This window comes from Poeciliopsis prolifica, unplaced genomic scaffold, assembly GCF_027474105.1.
Source record: "Poeciliopsis prolifica strain line A6 unplaced genomic scaffold, Auburn_PproV2 SCAFFOLD002, whole genome shotgun sequence".
NCBI classification, from domain to species: Eukaryota; Metazoa; Chordata; class Actinopteri; order Cyprinodontiformes; family Poeciliidae; genus Poeciliopsis; species Poeciliopsis prolifica.
In genome coordinates this window covers 15304384-15323788 of record NW_026562377.1, presented here as the reverse complement: position 1 = coordinate 15323788, position 19405 = coordinate 15304384, and the positions used below count along the sequence as shown (strand labels likewise).

The window sequence follows — 19405 nt, the reverse complement described above, 5'->3', positions numbered from 1 at the left end:
AGAACATGCAAATTCAATCCGTGGCCAGGATTCAGATTGAGAACCTTCTTTGCCACGAAATGTCAGTAAATGATCCTTTAATACAAAATTGTTACTTTACCCGAAATATCGGAAAATTTTCTCATTTCATTTCTTTAAAAAGTAAATCCAAAACCAGAGGATGACTTATTACTATGTGCAGCAGTAGAGTGGAAACAGGATAAGACATATTTAATTAATGACTTGCTTTCAAAGAGCGTATTTTTATGATGCAGCTTGGCTGGAAATTAAATAACCTTGTGATGCCTGCGCCCCGCTGAGGAAACGAGAACAAAAGAGAGTGAGATGGTCAAGGTGCTTCTCTGAATAAGAATTCAGGGGAGCTAGTGCCATGAGACAAGCCAACAGGAAGTGGATATAAAAAAGAAATAGGGAGCAGGATGGCATGTACAAAAATGTGGAATAACAATAAGGAGAGCTTTTTAAGTGTGAGAAAGAGGCAGTACACAATGATGCCTCAAACACAACATTCGCTTCTTTCTTACTGCCTTTCTTTTATTCAGCTTCAGTCACACAGGCATGTCTGTGTGCACACAGTATTATGTAAATAGTCTCTTCGGCAGAGTGCTGCCGTCACTGAGTGAGCATCCTCTGGGCCATCCAGGCAACCTCATTAAAACAAGGCACAGCATCCATTAATAGATACCACTGTGCATGTACACATACGCACACACTCACACATCCATACGTAGACAGTCAATAAAACACACAAAGCATTCACAGACACCAATAAAGGACCTCCTGGGAAGCACATCTCTAAATGTTCCTCTTAGGTGGCAGTCAAAAAAGTGTAGCCAAGGAAACGGCTTAAATGTCACTGAGAGCAATGCACGAAGAGTGTGTGGTGACCGTGACTGCAGACGGTAGAAGAAAAGAGTGGACAATGCAGCTTTAAACTGAGGAATTAGTCTGTAGTGCGAGTTATTCTTACGCTAAATGACTTCTTGAGGGAATCAGGTCTTTATAATCAGGTCTTCTATATTTATGGAGTATAGAGTTCTTGTAATAGTCATGGTGTTTGTGAAACCTTATACAATAAAAGTTACCAGTTGCTTCTTATTTCCAAAACATCTGTTTTTGTGACATTCAGGAGGAAATCCTTTTATTTCCTAGATATTTCCCTACGTCAAAATGAAACATTTTGCTATTAATTATGAACTGGAGACGCACAAGACCAACTTTAAACCATTTCTTTCAACCATTTTCTTTTTTTAAAGCACAACACAAACAGAAATAAATAAAATATAAAAACACAGCCAAAACTTTAAGTTAGATCTCATAAGTATGTTAAAAGCAAATATTTTATTCATATTTAAATTAAAGAATGGTGCAAAAAAAACACTCATCTCTACCATACATGAGAAATTACACTGCAGACAAAACAGACTGTCCTAATTGAAAAAAAAAATTAATGGATCATGATTTTTTTTTTTTTTAAATTGATGTCCAAAAATCATGACTTTAGTTTGCCTGGCTTGTTTTTTGCTGGAATATTGAAGAACACTATGATCTGTCACTTGATGCTGAAACAGCATCAAGTGCGATTTTGTCTCAGAGATGCACCATGAATCCATACAGAGCAGAAATGTGCTGCAAGCGTATTTGAAGATGAGCAATTTGTCCTGATATCTATTGCATGAACATCAACTATCACAGGGCTGAAGGGGCAAGTTAGCACAAAACTGAATTAGCAGAAAAAATAATGTTAAGCATGAAGTGCTCCTAACTGGCTAGTGGCTATGCTATCAAGTAGATTTGTCTACAGTCACTTCATTCACTCTGGGAGATGCCATTTTGCTCGTTTATGTTTGCATTTGGCAATGCCTCAAAACAAAACAAAAAATCATCCGTAGAAAATGAATTTCCCTTCTAAACACCTGAAAAATGACAGTACTTTTTAAATGATTAATAAGTAATCTGTAGTCAGACTTCTTTTTCAGGACAAATGTGTTTGCAAACAAATACTGGTTTATTCTTCCAATAAACACATTTAGACTTCTGGGTTTTATGTTTGCTTAAGTTACTAAAACACTCTTAAATTTAGACATTTTTCAAAAAGACCTTAAAAGTCTTAGATTGAACTTAATAAAACTCATACAAGCCCAAAGGTTTTTCCAAAGAACTATTCTGTGATTAAATTATTGAAGTGAGAAAGGAGAAAGCAAGAGTTTGAAAAATGTGATACCTGCGATAAGATACAAACATATATGCATGTATAGGTTAAACTTTAACATTCTGTTTGATACCTATAAAGTAAAAGGAGCCCTCTGTCTGTTTTTGATCTGCTGGCCCCGCAGGTGGCTCCCGAGGTGTGGGCTTCATCCGCTTTGATAAGAGGATAGAAGCGGAGGAGGCCATCAAGGGCCTGAACGGCCAGAAACCTTCTGGTGCCGCAGAGCCAATCACGGTCAAGTTTGCCAACAACCCAAGTCAGAAGACCAGCCAAGCCCTCCTGTCACAGCTCTACCAGTCACCCAACCGCCGATACCCCGGTCCCCTTCACCACCAGGCTCAGAGGTTCAGGTGAGTTGACCCAGGATGGGTCTGGTAAGAGTTCAGGCAGATTAAACTGTAAATGTGATTTTAAAAATGTGCTTTAAGCAGAGTTTACAAACTTCAGTATCAATATGTGCTTTATGTATCGTGCAACCCTAGAAGAAACTGTTTAATGTATGTCTATTTAAGGATTTTCTCACTACTGGGATGTATATCATATTTACCCAGGAGAATGCAAGAAGAATTAAATATTTAGTCAGCAGAAGAAATGCAGTAAGCTTCAATATTGACATTTGTTTTTAGGCAATATATCTTCTATAAACAACAAGATGATTTTGAAAATATTTGCTTCAAATGAAATTGATAGATTCTTTAAACAGAGGATGTAACACCTACACACAGAGAGCATGACTCATCTCTTTGTGTAACACTGGCAAGACTCATTTTCCTCCTGCGAACAGTCATTTTGCCAAATAGGTCCTCTGTTTGAACAACAGCTGTGAGCTCTGCACCTGGTGCAGGTGTCTGATAGACCAATGAGAGCTCTGGGTGTGTCCACCCCCATCAGAGAGAAACTGTGGAGAAGAGACTGTGGGGTTCTGTCGTTCACAACTTTCTATGTCTTCTCATTTCACCTCCTTGCCATCATGACAGTTTCTTCACTGCATCTTTTTTTTTTTTTTTTTTTTTGCCTGGGCAAAAACACGTATTGGTGTTAAAATGCTTTAAAAGCCACACGTTTCGTTTAGGTTAGAGTCATAATTAAACGTAACAGACACACTGGTAATGAATCCTAATAATGTTGTCTGCTCTTTTAGCTGCACAAAAGGACAAGTGCCAGAATTAAAATGACTAGTAATTCAAATTCATATGGTACAATTCCTGCCCTGAAGGCTGTAATTTTTTTTTTATTATTATTCTCCATTTCATAAGAAGGGAGCAGAACATTTGAAAGTAAAATTATTCCTAAATCAAATGGGGTTTCAATAGTATGTTAAGCAATTTTCAGCTCCAATAGTTGTTTTTGCACAGGTTGGTCATTTTCACACTAAGCCACAGCTTAATTTTCTATACATCAACCCTCTGCCTTAATGATGTCACACCTAATCATTTCTTACAGTTCACACTAACCTGAAACTGATTAGTTGTTTAAAATCACATCACATCCAGAGATGCTTTTGTCTTTCTTGCTGACACACATTACGCTCCATCGTCAGACTGGTTCAGAATTACAGACAAAACATGTGTTTATACATTTTCTTCTCCGTTACAATAACACTAAGCCGGTCGTGCTGTTTACTCTCCATCAAAGTCAGAGCTTGGAAGGTATTTTTCTTCTGCAGCGGCTTCCCTGGTGTGACACCCGAGCGATGTAGCGTGGCTGTGTGTCTGTGATACGCCAAGCCAATTTACAGGCTCTGCAGGAGAGCTGTCGTTTCTCATCACAACTCACAACCACAGGACACTTCCACACTGTGTCCTCCTGCTCTTGCTCTCTGCTCCTGAGCCCCTCAATGAAACCTCAACACTTTGCAAGTTCTAAATGTGCTTGGTGAGCACAACCTTACCTTTTCTCTAAAACTGATGCCTAAACAAAGGAACAGTAAAAGAAGAAAAAAAAAAGAGTATTATTGTGGTTTAATGTCTTATTTTTAAAAAATGATTCAACTTATAAAGAAAGACTAAAACCGAGAGCCATATTAAAGGGCCGATTGGGACTACCAAATCGCTTGCAAAATTCTAAAATAATAATTTTTACAAGTTATTTTTTAAATATGTTCTTCAAAATCAAAAGTTGACATAGTTCAAGAATACTGTTACTTTTAAAAATTTGGGAAAGCCCAGATGAATCAGGGATTTTATATGCTTTCAATCAGCTAATTGACTGATTGATTTGTTAAGAGGACGTTTGTCTGAGCACAGATTTTTGGCCACCACCTCAAACATATCGCTTTCCTGTGTGAAATCATCTCATCAGTCTGTAAAAGCTTTGAACAATCTTCTTTTTCAGTGGTGGTTAGTTGTCAGCTTTAATTACCTGGTCACATCTGAGCCTTGAACACTTTGACGTTCTGTTCACTCCATAGGTTGCAATGAAGAATAGTGGGTTTGTAGCAGCTTCACACTTGATTCTCATCAGGTCTTTTTCAACTCCTTTTACCCTTTTCACAACAAAGCTTTTGATGATTATGTGATTAAGCCCAATATTTTGACAGCTTCAAAAGTTTTACATCCCCCTTAAAGACTCTTTCTAACATTTGGCTTTCCAGTCAGTTCAGTTTCTTTTCTAGACCATTTATAAACTGTGTAGCCTGATAAGCTTAAGTTCAAAAAAAACAATCAAATTTCTCTCTTGGAGTAGAGAAATCTAAATAAATCTAATCTAATTACTGTGCAAATAATCAATGCTTTAACTCAGTTTAAGCTAATCAGACACTGCTTCTTGGAAAGTAGTATCTGATGCAAACTGTTGCTCTAATAGGTTTATTGTTTTTACTACACTAAACATCACTTTGATGCAACATAACATTTTACGCTCAAGTCACATGTACAAATGTTCCCTTTTAAACTCCACTGTAGTGATGGACTTCTTCCCAGGTTTGAAAACAATGTTTCAAGCTCCAAAAAGAACCTATAACTTTTGTGACAAAAATCGCATGGGCCTGCTGTAACACGTGTTAATGTATATTGTACTTGTACAGTCTATTTTCCAAGACAGAAAACATAATCGACTCCAACACAATACACCAAACCCTACATCCTGGGCTTGTTTCTGATCCTCAGTTGTTAACTAATGCTAGTAATTAGCAAATTAGCCTCATTATATCCAGGGCAGCAGCCAATTTTAATTGAACAGATTTTTGTTTTAGAAAAGAAAAGGAAAAAAGCGCTCTTTCCTCCATTAGACTGCATTGATGGGGAGCACAAAAGCCCTATTGTTTCTGCGGCGCTTGTTGAGGCAGTGTGAAGAGCTGGCAGAGTGTTTGCGCGGTGAGTCTGCATCCGCGTGTGTTCATACATATGTGAGGGGAAAAAAGGGGAAGGGAGCGAGTTTTAGCAGCAGGTTGTTTTGTTGTGGCCCCACGGCCAGCAGATGTCTTGATGCTCCTAGGGATGGAGCACCTCTCCTCTGAACTTCCTCTCCAATTGACTCATTTACCCACAAAGCAGGCTGTTCATTCCCTTCCCACATAATGGGCTAATTACTGTTTTAATGATTCCGCATATCCTTCTCTCCTCTGTAGTTCTTTGTTTTCAGGCTGATTTTACATTTCGCAGTCGTTCTAGGCAGGAAAATTGCTACAATGTAGAGTAACTGCACTATGATCTTGGAATAAATAGATCTACAAACAAGTATCAAAATTTGAATGACCTGTTAAAATCAGGTTTGCTACAATATAAAAGCATTGTTCGTGTTTATTATTCATTTACAATTCAAAATATTTGACTTAATTAACTGCTATGCAAAAAGATGATTCTCTGTAGGATTTCTAATGTGCAAGTCACTTAATTACAATGAAAAACTATCAATATTAAGTTGTCCCTGAAAGATTATGACTGCTAAACTATTTTCTCTCTAAGGCAAGTTTTAGTCAAAATAATAAGGTATAATTGTTATTAATTTACACATCTTTATCAAACTGGGTGATTATAATAGGAATATCAAATGCTGTTCATACTCAAATACATAGTTCTGTTATCTGGTTTGGTCCTCTTTGAACAAATGAGTACTTCACTGGAAGTAGAGGTCATTTAAAAGACAGCACCCGACCATAATCCCCTCTGTACCAAACTTTACTGCCAAAACCAGATTTGTCCATTTGAGTCCTTGAAGAGTCATGATTCATCACTCCAGAAACCATGTCCCCACTGCAGAAGATTAGCAAGACACACCACTTCATCCAGTGCTTTGCATGTGAGGTTTCAATGTGAAGTTCCTCCTTTGAAATCCAATCCAAAAAACTCTCTACACACTGCTGTGGATCTAATCTGAAGGCCACATAAAGTTCGGAGTCTGTAGCTACTGACTCGTCGTAAAGTTGTCCACTTCTCAGACTATGTGCCTCAAAACCTGCTGACCCCACTGACTCATTTTATGCTACCTTCTACTTTAGCGCAGATTTATGGCTTACGCTTTGTTATACTGCAACTAACAGTCGACTGTGTAAAATTTAGTAGGGAAGAAATTTTATGAGTGTGGATGGCATCTTATCAGGAACAATCCTGGAATTCACTGAGCTTCTGACGGTGACCTAAATGTTTGTAGAAGCAGCTTCGATGCCTAGATGTTGAATTTGAAACACCGTGTGGTTTACAGTCAGACGTTTTGGGCTGTTTTAATCCATATTTGAAGGAGTACATGTTTTTGGTCTTACTAGGAAAATGGACAGGAGTAGTTTCAAATTAAAATGATGATCAGTTTATTCATATACAATCTGTAAACATCTCAAAGTGGTTTTAGTAAATCAGCCTGTAGGTATTGGGTTAAATTTCCTGTTGGTATTGGTTAATTATGAAGCATTTGTAATTTATTTAAAACAATGTTAAAATATAATATTTGGATATTAGGTAATCTTGTTACATGTGCACTGTGATGAAAGTGGCTCTTTGGCTGCAGAAAAGCAATTTAAGTCAAATATCAATCTGGCTTTCTGTGGCCGATACCAATGTCCGGGTTTTTACCAGTTTTGACTTGCTCTTTATAAATTTATTTCTGTAACCCATGCAAAGTTGTTTGTCATTGCTTTTTGTATTCAGCTCAGCTTTTCTTCCCAACTCAAACTATATGGAGCCAAAAATCATGTCATTTGTACTCCAAGTAACTACCATATATCGATGTTTTTATTCAGAATTGTACGCTCCTAACAATGCAAATAGTTACTGTCTCACATGGGTTTAAATGTCAAACAAGAGGAATTAAAAGGTCTACGTTAAGTTAGTTTATTTTAAAGCTTAGTAGCAATTTCTTTGAAACATGCCACTGTGCGATTATGTTGCAAAATAGGACTTTTAGAATAAGATTTTGAAGAAGATGATATGTTGACTGTGAAAGTCAAGGAGAAGCAACCTTCATGGTTGAGTCAAAGTCGGAGTTTGTAGTAATTTTAAGAGGAATGAGACGTCGCTGCCCAGCTGTTGTTCAATAAGCCGTGGCCTCTGTCCATTAGGCCGGAGGAGTTAATAAGACATGAAACAGGCTAGACCCAAGTGAAAAATGAAGGTCATTGAGTCACCAAGCAGACTGCATCCATCCACCAGGGCCAACATTTCACACAGCCCACAGGTTTCTGAAGCCCAGCACACCAACACAAACTGTGATTTACACTGGATGACTGCAATGGATGAGACCCACAGGCTGAAATTATTATAAAACCAAAACATCTCCAAAAAGCTAACCCTTTTAGACAGAGGACACCATCTGACTAACACTCAGCTTTTTCACCTGACCTGTTATCACTTAACAGGTTGACCCTGACCACAAAGACAGACATTCACAATTTCATGGCTAGTTTAACATCCAGTCATGTTTTTGTTGTTCTGCCACACAGAAAACCAACTAATCATCATTGCCTCTCTCACTCACCGTCATTCAAATGCCAAACCATTACACTGACAGAACTCTGGATCATTTCCTTGCCATCTCAGGTGTTCTCTTAATTAAGTTAGCACAAATTAAAAACCCTGTATAATCAAAATTCATTTACCTCCATCCTAATAAACTATCAGTGTGGTGGCATAACTAGTGCAGAAACCCACATGCAATTTATTGCATGTATAATGAGATGGTGATTTGCAATGGTGTGGCATTCTGGCTTAACTATCATGCCAGTGATGCCTGATGCAATGCTGCGCTCACACTCTGCCTGCAGTTAATGTTCTGTATGTAACTGCAATGCTAAACAATTACCAGTTTACCTGTGTAGATTTGCATAGTAAGTAATTGGAAGTTCCTGCTATTATTCTGAATGTTCCTGAAGGACACTACTTTGGTGTTAGCATGTGCAATGCCTGCTCAGCAAGCCAGTAACCAAGTACAGGCCATACTAATTGTACTGTAGATTCATGGACTGGTGATAGCGTTTCCTGCTGGGGCTCCTCAGTGTAATGGACCAACTTTAGATGGGTTTGTTTGTTCTTGAGTGAGGAGGTCCATGCAGTTCCTACAGGGGCTTAACATTAGTTCCATTGATTGAGTCGACCATCTGCCCACCATTAACCCCAGAACCCTCCTTCTCTTTACAGGCTGGACAATTTGCTTAATATGGCCTATGGCGTAAAGAGGTAATTAAAAACTTCACCCAATGCCAGATGTCCATGTTGACTCAATGATTTTTCAACTTCCTTTTTTCTTTTCTTCTTTTTCCTAATTCAGTTTTCCTTGTGGTTTTTGCAGTCACTTTAAGTTTGAATTTGTTCAAGGTCAAAAGCATTTTTAAGTTTGAAATTTGATTTTCTTTTTTCTTCTGTCGGTTTGAATTGTTTCCCTACCAATCATCTCAGGTATAACAAACAGAAAACTGTCAGTCTTTGTTTTCAGTGGTGTTTAATCCCTTTGTTTTGATTATGACAAGTGCTAGTGGTGTTTGAATTGTTTTGGGTTGTTTCTGTGTACTCAACAGATTTTGTTCTCTGGTTATAATTTCTAGGTGTGTGCATTTGTTATTTTTTTCTTTTACTTCTTGGGGATTCAGGTTCTCCTACCTTCTCATTTTAGAGTAACTCTAAAAGACGCCCCCTTTTTTTATTATTGTAAACTAATAATCTGTAGTTGTACACAGTCTCTGACTTGTGCACTGTGTACGACTGAAGAAAATTACACAACTATCTTAGTTTCTACAGAAGTTAGGAAATGAGACGCAAGATAAGGTTGGATGAACTTGGATCCCTGCTGGAAACAGGAAACGCTGTTTCACTGCAGACAGCTCAAGCTTTGCTCGGCACTGCTCGTCTCAATTTCCTTCTTTTCGGCTCCCATCTTTCATTTTGCTGTCCTGCTACCAAAGGTGGTGTTACATAACTCGGAGCAGCAGCTACTATGGTGATAGATGTTTGACATGCTGACAATGCCATCTTGCATGCTGCAAGCACAAGGAACAGAAGTCGGTTGACTCAAAAGCTCTGAGAAAATGTTAAATCCCTTTACCTAAAAACGTCAGAATTAGACGTTATTCAGTAATCTAAAGTGGTAAGAGCTGGGATTGTTCTGCTTTAGAGGGGGCAGAATAGATATCTGGTCAGCTATACTGTTTCTATGCAACCTCTGGTCTCATCTGTAACATAGGGTAGCGTTTCGTCCCACTCCGATTGGTGTACTTGCATACAAGTTTCCGCATACACATGCAGGCGCACGCCACATCCCCACAACAATGCAGTTTGGAAACCGCCAAAGCATCACTGATTGAAACTCAGAGGCATCCCCACATTTCACACACTTCATAAACTCAAATATCAAGTAGCCAATTTATTTCAACAATTCAGCTCAAAAAAGTGAAACTCATATACGCATTATTTATTCACACAGATTTATTAATTGTTCTATTAAATTTGATGAATTCAGTTGAATTGTGCTAAAGACCAATGACAGGGAATTAAAAAAAAAAAGTTATGTTGTGGCAATGTTACAGCCGACACATTTAAGGTAATGCTGAGGACTTGATTTGTCATCCAACAACAAGCAGCAGGTAGTCAATTGCTTTGCTAAAGAAGCTGGCTGTCCACAATGTGTTGTAGTCTAGCATATCAATCACAAGTTGAGTGGAAGGGGAAAATGTTGTAGAAAAAGTTGCTCAATAAAAGTACCAGTAGGTGCTTTAATGGCCATGGTATCACTGATTTGTCACTAAAATGGCCTGACCTGACCCCCACAGAGAGCCTGTGGAGTATCGTCATGATGAGAGAAAGCAGAGCCAACAATATAAATGAGGGAGAAGCTGCTAATAAAACAACCAGGCTTCCTTCACACCGCAGCAGAGCCACAGGTTGATGAGCTTTATGCCATCTTGCACTGATGCAATAATTAATCCAAAAGAAGCCCCAACTAAATATAGATGGTACACATTCTGTGTAAGATCTGTTTCTTTAGCTTTTTGTTTCTGTGAAGGTCAATTTTGCATTGTATACCATAATTATCATGAACAGAGAATTAAATACTTGGGCTGAGTAATCAATATAACATGCATTTTATATTTTGATTTGAATAATTGAAATTAAATGTTTATCTTTAAAGAAATTCTACTTTATATAATGTTTTTATTTTATAGTATAGTGTTTTCTGTATTCAGAGTTCAAAACTATCTGCCAGCAAGCCAGATGCAATACACTTAAATGACATTGTACTACATTTCATCTGACATACAGAGAAATAATAATAATGAAAAAAGATCTTACATCATAAAACCCGTCTCTTGCACAATCTATGAGCCAACCCATCTCAATGCATGCTTTAGATTTCTAAGTAACCCCAAAAAGGCCAGAGGCAGACTCTGCATGACCAAAGTCATGCAGGAAGGTCGCAGTGATTGTCGACCATATATAGACACGGGAGAGAGAAGGCTTGAGGGTCCTAGTGGCAAGCAGCGCTATCGATCAGTGCCACGAGCTCTGAAATAGAAGAGACCAGAACACCCTGCAGGAGGGAGAGGAATACACTTTGTACCTTAATGCCACTGGGCTGTAAAGTGCTTCCATTTTCCATTTAGTTTGCTCCCCTTTCCCCCCCTTCTTTTTTCTTTGAGAAGGCTGCCTTCTCTGAGACAGCTGCAGCAAAGCGGAAATCTCGATTAAAGCACTCCCAATAATGCCTATAGTAGTTTCTTGTAGGGAGCTGGAATAAGAAATGAACCTTTTTTTTATTATTTCATTTACCTTTTATTTAAAAGTGGTGGGATTTCTTTTCTTCTTCCCCCTTTTCCGTTCAGCGGAAAGGCAATTAAGTGAAGTCAACTGAGGAATCAAATCTCTTGCATCACAAGGAAAAGGGGGAAGATTATGAGCCGAATGAGAACAAATTTAGCAGGCTGCTGCATGATCTTTGATGAATTTCTGGCTATGGTTTAATTCAACAACTTCCTGCAAATTGGCACAGAAAGAAGCCACTTGAGGACAAAAGAGAACGTTCATCTGCATCTTCTTCAGCAGAAGAGCAGCTCAGCACAGAAAGCACTGCTGTCAGTGCTGACAGGGGAGCTTTCAAATCTGATAAGCTCTGTACGGCTTTAGTGACAGCTTTGAATGTACGCTACAAAACTGTACATTACCGTACGTGTTCTATACGGTATGTTGTAATTGAACTGACTTTGTTGGAGATCACACCCTATGTGTTCCACTGAGGAACTGGCTCTTGAGAAAAGGATATCAGAGAGTTTAACATACAAGCTATTACAGTTTAAGGAGCAAGAAAAAGTGTTTATAACAGTTTTAAAGGAATAGTTCCGAATTTTTAAAGCATACTCTGTTTAAGACCATTATAAGCTAGTAAAAAATTAAATAATCAGATTTGTCCAAACATGTTCCAAGATGAAACAAATCCAGTCAGACAACAATTTCAGTCTCAGAAATGTTGCAGCTCACTTCTACTCACTGTATGTTGTAACCTTTTATCATCACATTTGCAATTAACCACAATAGTATTCAGAACCGGGGCAAATTCAGAATTAATGTAAACATTACTAATAGTATTATCTACATGTTTCTTTTGATTGGAACTAATATTAATGTTTTGGAACAGGTAGATGATAGTGAATTATTTTAAAGACGCTAAAGAGGGTCTTCCAACCTCAAAGACTTTGAGTTCATCACTGAAGATAAATCAACATATCGGTGAAGACTTGCGAAAAGATTATCAGCAGTTTATTGCTGCAATGCCATGACAGACTTTTCTGCTAGTTATTGAGAATGTAGATCAAAATTTACGTGTACCCTTCTTAAAAAATAAAATATTCAAAAAGCACAAAAGTTACACCATCAGTGATATTTCTGTGTTGAAAGTACTGAGAACAGAACATGTAAAGAATTTCCATTAACAACATCATAGAAAAGCAAAGTCCTATGAGTTGGGGCTCAAGGAAATGTTTCCTCATTTAATTTGACAGTTTCTGACTTTTCGATCAGGCATTTACTCAACATATGGTTCACACAGGAAGATCGTCTGCCTGGCAGGCTGCCTCCTACTTCCATCCTCTGTGTAAATAATTATCAGCTTTTTTGTAAGTTAAAGTTCAGTTTTAATGCTTTTGTAGGTTATTTGTGAGGTTGGAGGTTTTTAAGACATCAGAAATACACTTTGCTCTTCGCTCTTTGTTTGCTAGCTGTTAGTTTAATCCTATAAAAACGGCTAATCTCAATTTACAACTTGGGCTCTTTTTGTCCCAGTCATGACTTTTGATATATTTGAAAACAAACATTTATTCAAGTAATTCAAGCCAAAAATTGAATTGTATATATATTTACTTATATATGTTTATATGTTACAAATAGAGTTATAATTTTCAACTATTTCAGTTTCTCTGAACTCTCTGGTTAAGAAGAGGCTGAACACATGAAATGTGACATTAATAGATGGACACATCTGTGTGTGGCAGGTTTTAAAACTCTGGCCTGCTGAAGTCCACATGTTAGAAATCTTAAACCCAGGGGGAAAAAAGACAGCGCTCTTAAGGTTTTGGTTATTGCTGTCCATTTTCTACTCAACCTTTTGCTTCCACTCAACTTTCCATTAGTATGTTGGATACAGATCTCTGTGAATAGCCAGCTTATATAGAGGTAACTCGTTTGTTGCTTGTTGAGGGTGTCAGCTGAACTACTGTCACATAAACAGCCTTCCCGACAACTGTGCAAATCATCAAATAGCTACAACATGAAATTTCTTTATCAAGAATCCCTTTTCATTAGTCTGCTATCATGTTACAGTTTTCTGAGAAACTGAATTTGTAGTTTTCGTTAGCTGTGCTGCATCATCAAAACTGAACAAATAAAATGAAACCTACCACTTTTTGTGTCCTAAATCAATGTTCTGTCACTTTTTAAACTGAATTACTGAACTGAAATAAACATTTCAGTTGTAATTTCTAGTATAAACAAGCGAAGAGTTTCCTTCACAAATCCTGAACTGTCCCTTTAATTACAGACTACCTCTTTATGGGTTACAAATTATTTTGTTATTACTTATCTTCTTATGTCGTTTCCCACCATTCTGCCTCCTGTCTTAGGTTTTCCCCCATCACCATTGACAGCATGACAAGCCTGGTGGGCATGAACATCCCTGGGCACACAGGCACCGGTTGGTGCATCTTTGTGTACAACCTGTCCCCGGACTCGGATGAGAGCGTGCTCTGGCAGCTGTTCGGCCCGTTCGGCGCGGTCAACAACGTCAAGGTGATCCGTGACTTCAACACCAACAAGTGCAAAGGCTTCGGCTTCGTCACCATGACGAATTACGACGAGGCGGCCATGGCCATCGCCAGCCTCAATGGCTACAGGTTGGGTGACCGCGTCTTGCAAGTCTCCTTCAAGACTAACAAGACACACAAGTCCTGAACTCTCGACAGGCAGAAGCAGATGCCCCACGACTTTGTCTGCTCTAAATTTGCCCCCTGACCCCCTCCCTTCCACCTCCACTCGTCCCTTAGGTCCCTCCAACCACCACCACCCTTCTACAGCCATCCAACACAGCAGAATCAAACTCCTGGAACAGAAAGCAGCCAACAAACCATCTAACAAATTGAACTAGAAATGGCTTATATTATAACTTTGGACCTATAAGCCAACGTTGCCTGAGTATTACAAAAATTAAATGATGAAAATGTTGACAAGTTTTTTCGAAGCTCCTGTGATAATGCAGGCTTCTCTTTATTGTATATTCTTTTCGTTTGTTGTGGTTGTTAAAAAATTTTTCTCTTCTGTGTAAACAGTAGCAAATCCCCGCATTTCAGAGAAGAGAGGGTCCTTTTTAAGATCGGAACCTTTTCTCTGTCTTCGATTCAGGATTTAATTTTCTTTTGTAAATCCGGATCCACTGTCGTTAGTATTATATACCTCCCCTGTAAATGAAAGGGAGGGGGCTCTTTTTTAAATTGGTGAAACCATTCATTCATTTGTAGCGTGTATTTAAAAACTTCCCCTTATTGATTATAGATGGGATTCTACCATCCCTGAAGTTCAGATGTAGAAAAAAAAAAAAAAAGAATTTCTAACATTGTTTTTGTTTTGTATCGCAAACAAAACATAATGTCTTTCCTCACTGGGATTCAGGGAGATGGGGTGAGGGAGGGGATGGGTTAGCTTTCCTGATGACATGTTCAGTAATTTAAGATAATAAAAAAAAAATAACACTGTTGCCAAAGAGAAGATCTCTTTGCTTGAAAAAATGCATTTAGAAAAAGATGAAAATAAATAGAAAGAAGATCTATTTTTATAAATGATGATTAAAATAATAATTATTGAAGAATTTTTACAGAATCTGGATTTGAAAAAAAAAAAAGAGAAAAATATTTTGACTGGCTAACTGGGGGGCCGGGGCGGGAGGGGGCACCACCTTGTCTTGTTGTTCTGCTGTGGTACTTTATAGGATCAGAGGTTGTTGTTTTTTGGTGATGCCGAGTTGATCGGGATTTTGTAGAAAGGAGGATTTTGTGAAAAAGAGGATGCAAACCGAGGCAGGTGATTTTGGTAATTTTTTCACATGTGTACTAGTGCATAATTATTCAACAGCGATACCCAAAAGGGAAGGGAAAGGGGTCTTTCCGAGGCCTAACAAACCTTATAGTCCAGAGCCCAAAGCAAGAAGACCCTTTTGTCCACTTGTTTTCTTGTGTTTCGTCACGAGTCAATATATCAGTACATAGATATATACACATCTATCCATTTATAGAGCTTACTATACATTATCTATATTATTTTCTTTGCTCTGCGTTTGTGAACTTAACATTTGAAGAGAACTTCCTTTTAGCGATCAACCGTAGGTGCTATACTACATTATTCACATATCTTAAATATTCGACTTTGTTGTTCTATGTGTTGTTTAAAGAAAAAAAAATACTTTGATGTTGGCATTGAATTGAGCTGCTGTTCTTTGTTTAATATTTGTTTAATGTCGGCCCACAAATCCGGTGACACCATTTCTATGCGGAAATTAAACTAGCTTGGGGCCTTGTAAGAATCACTGAACAAATTTGTACATTTTTTTTTATTTTTTGGGGGTTTGTTTGTTTTGTTTGGCTTGCTGACTTTTAGGTTACTCGCTGAGCGTGAAACGTTTGTCAAAACTTAATGATGATTAGCTAGTTCCGTTAGTCTAGATATTTTCCTTAAAAAGGATCTATGACAACTGTGTCTTTATTTGCTGTGTACAAATAGATGATATATATAAATATATATACAGTCTACATTTGTTTTACAATATCTACTGTACTTATCTGAGTTGTCACTGTTCTTTCGTTTGAGCTTGTCTTTTTCATATGACAGTTTATTATGAAGTGGTGGTTCAGTTACTTAGAAAAAAAAATTGTGAGGAAACTGTTCAATTGTTGTCATGTTGCTTGTGGAGAAAAAAAATTGGATTAACTTTTAAGTTAACTACTGCGGCAAAAGAAACTGAACAAAATTTTGAAGAATATAAGTGTACTTGTTTATTTCCTTATCTATTTTTAAACTATTTATTTTTTCTATTTATTTGTATTTATTCTATATTTATTAACTGCTTAATTTATCTGTGTATTTATGTATTTATTTGTTTCATTGTCTGTGTATTTGCGTGGTTCTGGTACAGGGAGGGGGGCGTTTCTGAGCAAAAGGGAACAAAGCGACTAGTGGAGAGGCTCTTCCAGTAGTCCACTGCACTGAGAGAACTTTTAGTATGTTTGTGCTTTGTACCAATATATCAAAATTACAATATAAAAAAACCCTAAAAGTCAAGAAAACTGAAAAAAATGTCTGGAGGTTGGGGGACGCTCTTCCCTTATTACTAGAAACAGTTACTCGCTATGCATAACCTAGTTAATAGTTAAATTTGCTATTGCTTTTTTCCTTGTCTTGTTAAAAATGAAATCTCTAGATCTTTTTCAATAAAGTTTAGTCTTATTAGAATGTTATAAACAGTCGTTCTGGTTCAATATAACCTGTGATAAGTTTGTGTAGTTCTAAAAAAGCCACTCCGTCCACACCCTCCCTCCACTTACTACCGCTTTGTGATGAAACCTTATGCAAAAATGTGGGTCTGAAAGCATAGTTTTCAGTTTTCAGTAAAAAACAAAAAGAACAAAAAAAAAAAAAGACATTTTTATTCAACATACAGCTCTTAGAGGCTTGGGTAGATTTACATTTTTTGAAATTGTTATTTGAGGGTCATTCATTGCACTGGACTAAACAGGTCACTCAAGAGTCAAAACTTATTTTTAAGAATATTCATCATGTTTTCAAATGACACACCAACAAATCTTTTAAAAAGTTGTTACCATTGCACACAAACTGCTATTTGCAGCAGTTGTTGCTATATTTGAGAAATACTCTGGAGGTATAAAAAGGGGATTGTGCTGAGTCTATATTTTATATACTCTAATATGATATATATTATATATTTTGAAAGGAGATAGGTAAGGGAAAGGTTCCAGAAGTATAAATATAAGGAATTGGATTTTTTTCTGTTTGTTGTTGAGGCTTGAAAACATGAAGGAAGTGTGTTGAGGAGCATTTGAAACGTTCACACGCGTAGCTACATCCTTCTATCCCATCTGGAAAAACCGGGTCATCTCTCTCTATCGTCATCCCCATTTTCCGATCACGTCTAAACAGCAACAGACCAACCAGACCCCTTCACGCTCCCCTCCGCCGGTCGGGAGCCTGAATTATGCAACGACCCCAGTAGAATGTTCTGATGTGTGGATTTCGTACTCTGTGTGACTTTTTCAACTCTTAGGATGCGTGCCTGTGTTCCCGCCTGAAAACCACGGCGTTCACGTTTGTGTGGACGCACATCTGTTTGTACGCATGTTCCTTTACGTCGACGTGAGCGTGTCTGTCGGCATACCGAAGTAGATTTACGTGTGCAGTGGAAATGCTTTAAATGTATTCATTCAGTGCACACCCTTGAATGCGTGTTTGCGGGTATGTGACGGAGATGTAAAAGGATGATTGTTTAGAGTATGCGTGCGTGTGCGTGTGTGTGTGTGTTTGAAACATGGGGCTGCGTCACCTCGCTTTATGCCCGACCCCTATGGCTCACACCATCCCCCTGTAGCGCCTTATAGTGGCAGCCTGCCAGTAGGAACAACGCAGCCAGTAGTGGAGGAGGGAAGGTGAACAGAGGAACTAGGCTCTTCTTGTCAGTTTTCATTTTCCTCCTGAGACGTGTTTATTTACTATCTGAAAAATCTATAAACAAAATCTTTAAAGACAAAAAAGATGAAAAGATGTTCACAGGGGCCCCGTGACCGCGGCTCTCTCTACTCTCTCCTGCTTATGTTATTACTTAACACTTATCAATGATGATTATTATGATTATTATTGCTATTATTCTTAGTATTCTTATTATTAATCCAATTATTGCGATGAATGACTTCATGTTATCCTTGCTAGTTTAGGTCATTTCTGAAACTGGAAACAAAATAAAAATCTTGCTGTAAATGTTTGTTTTTTCTTTTTCATAAAACTGTTGTGTTTAAATTATTTGTACTTTTGAATGTTGGGACAATAAAATGAGGTGTTAAAAACTGGGAGGTTGCTTGTCATTAACAATTTTAAATACTTCAACCTTTACATAACAGAAACATAAATTTACATTAGGGCTAAACAATCTTAATAAAAAAAAACATTGTATTAGCGTGTTGTGTCAAATATTGACCGTATCTATTGTGATTAATCGCATGCTGCTCTCTCTCTGAATGCTTTTTGTTGTTCAGTCTATTGCATTTTAGTTCATAAGATCAGGTCGAGTAATGATGATAGTGAAATTCCCTGCAAGTAGCTGAATACATTCTGAAAATGTAGATTCTGCATGTAATATTTGCCCTGATATTGCATAGATATTTCTATAAAACAATCTTCCTGGTTTGTTTAGTCCTTTTGTAGTTTTTTTGTTGTTTTTTTCTCAGATCTCAGTCTAGCTAAAATACTGAAAGTAGTTCACAAAAACATTCCTCTAAGTAGAATAATCCACACAATGATGAATACACTGCCCGTGAAAATGTTGCATACATTACTCCTTGGTATGAGTGTAAATAATTCTGGTCTTTGAACATTTTTGTACTTTTTAATTTTAATAATTTTAGTGAGTCCCATGTCTCTGGCAAGGCCATTTGAAAAACTTTCCCTTACTGAACAAATTTTGAGTGTAGATCCCCATCCTGTTTAGTGCTCCAAAATCACCCTGAGAAGAAACAAGATTCATTTGAGAATAAATTTTGTTTCATCCCAAAGTCATAAACTAGGAGATGCTAAAGCACTAGCGCCTTTGTCCAGATTGAAGTGAAGTTAAACCATCAACTCAACATAAGTGAAGTCTCTGCTCCAAACCAGACTCCTCAAAGCATGAACCTTCAACTGTCCTCAAAACCGAGAATCTGGGAACTTTTACATATCTTCAAAACACATGAATAAAGACTGATTTTCCTTCTTTGCTTTTCACTATTTTCACAGAGCTCTGCCAGTGATCAGATTAATAGATCTAGATGTATTGGCACCTCGCAGGATGGTAGTCCGTGGTGACAGAAGTTAAGACCTCTACTAAACAATTTAAATGTCCACTTTCCACATGTGCAGGCTACAAAAATGTTCAGCCACAAAGACAAGAAATGTTTTAGGAGGAAATTGCAGGGAATTCAATGCTGCCTGCAGTCAGTACAAGGCTTGTACTGCCTGTCAAGTCCTGTGATGTGGT

General features: G+C 37.7%; 1 protein-coding gene across 2 annotated transcripts in view; it reads left to right on the top strand.

The window, feature by feature from the left end:
- The window catches only part of elavl4 (ELAV like neuron-specific RNA binding protein 4), an 87951-nt gene extending 69708 nt beyond the window's left edge, over window positions 1–18243 (top strand). The window contains exons 7-9 of one of the 2 annotated variants that reach the window (XM_055047635.1): window positions 2337–2562; window positions 8779–8817; window positions 13743–18243. In XM_055047635.1, the coding sequence (XP_054903610.1) occupies window positions 2337–2562; window positions 8779–8817; window positions 13743–14070 (593 nt within the window). In that variant the 3' untranslated portion in view covers window positions 14071–18243. The remainder of the gene's footprint in view (window positions 1–2336; window positions 2563–8778; window positions 8818–13742) is intronic. The other variant, XM_055047644.1, reaches the window with a different exon arrangement.
- Window positions 18244–19405: the final 1162 nt, after the last annotated feature.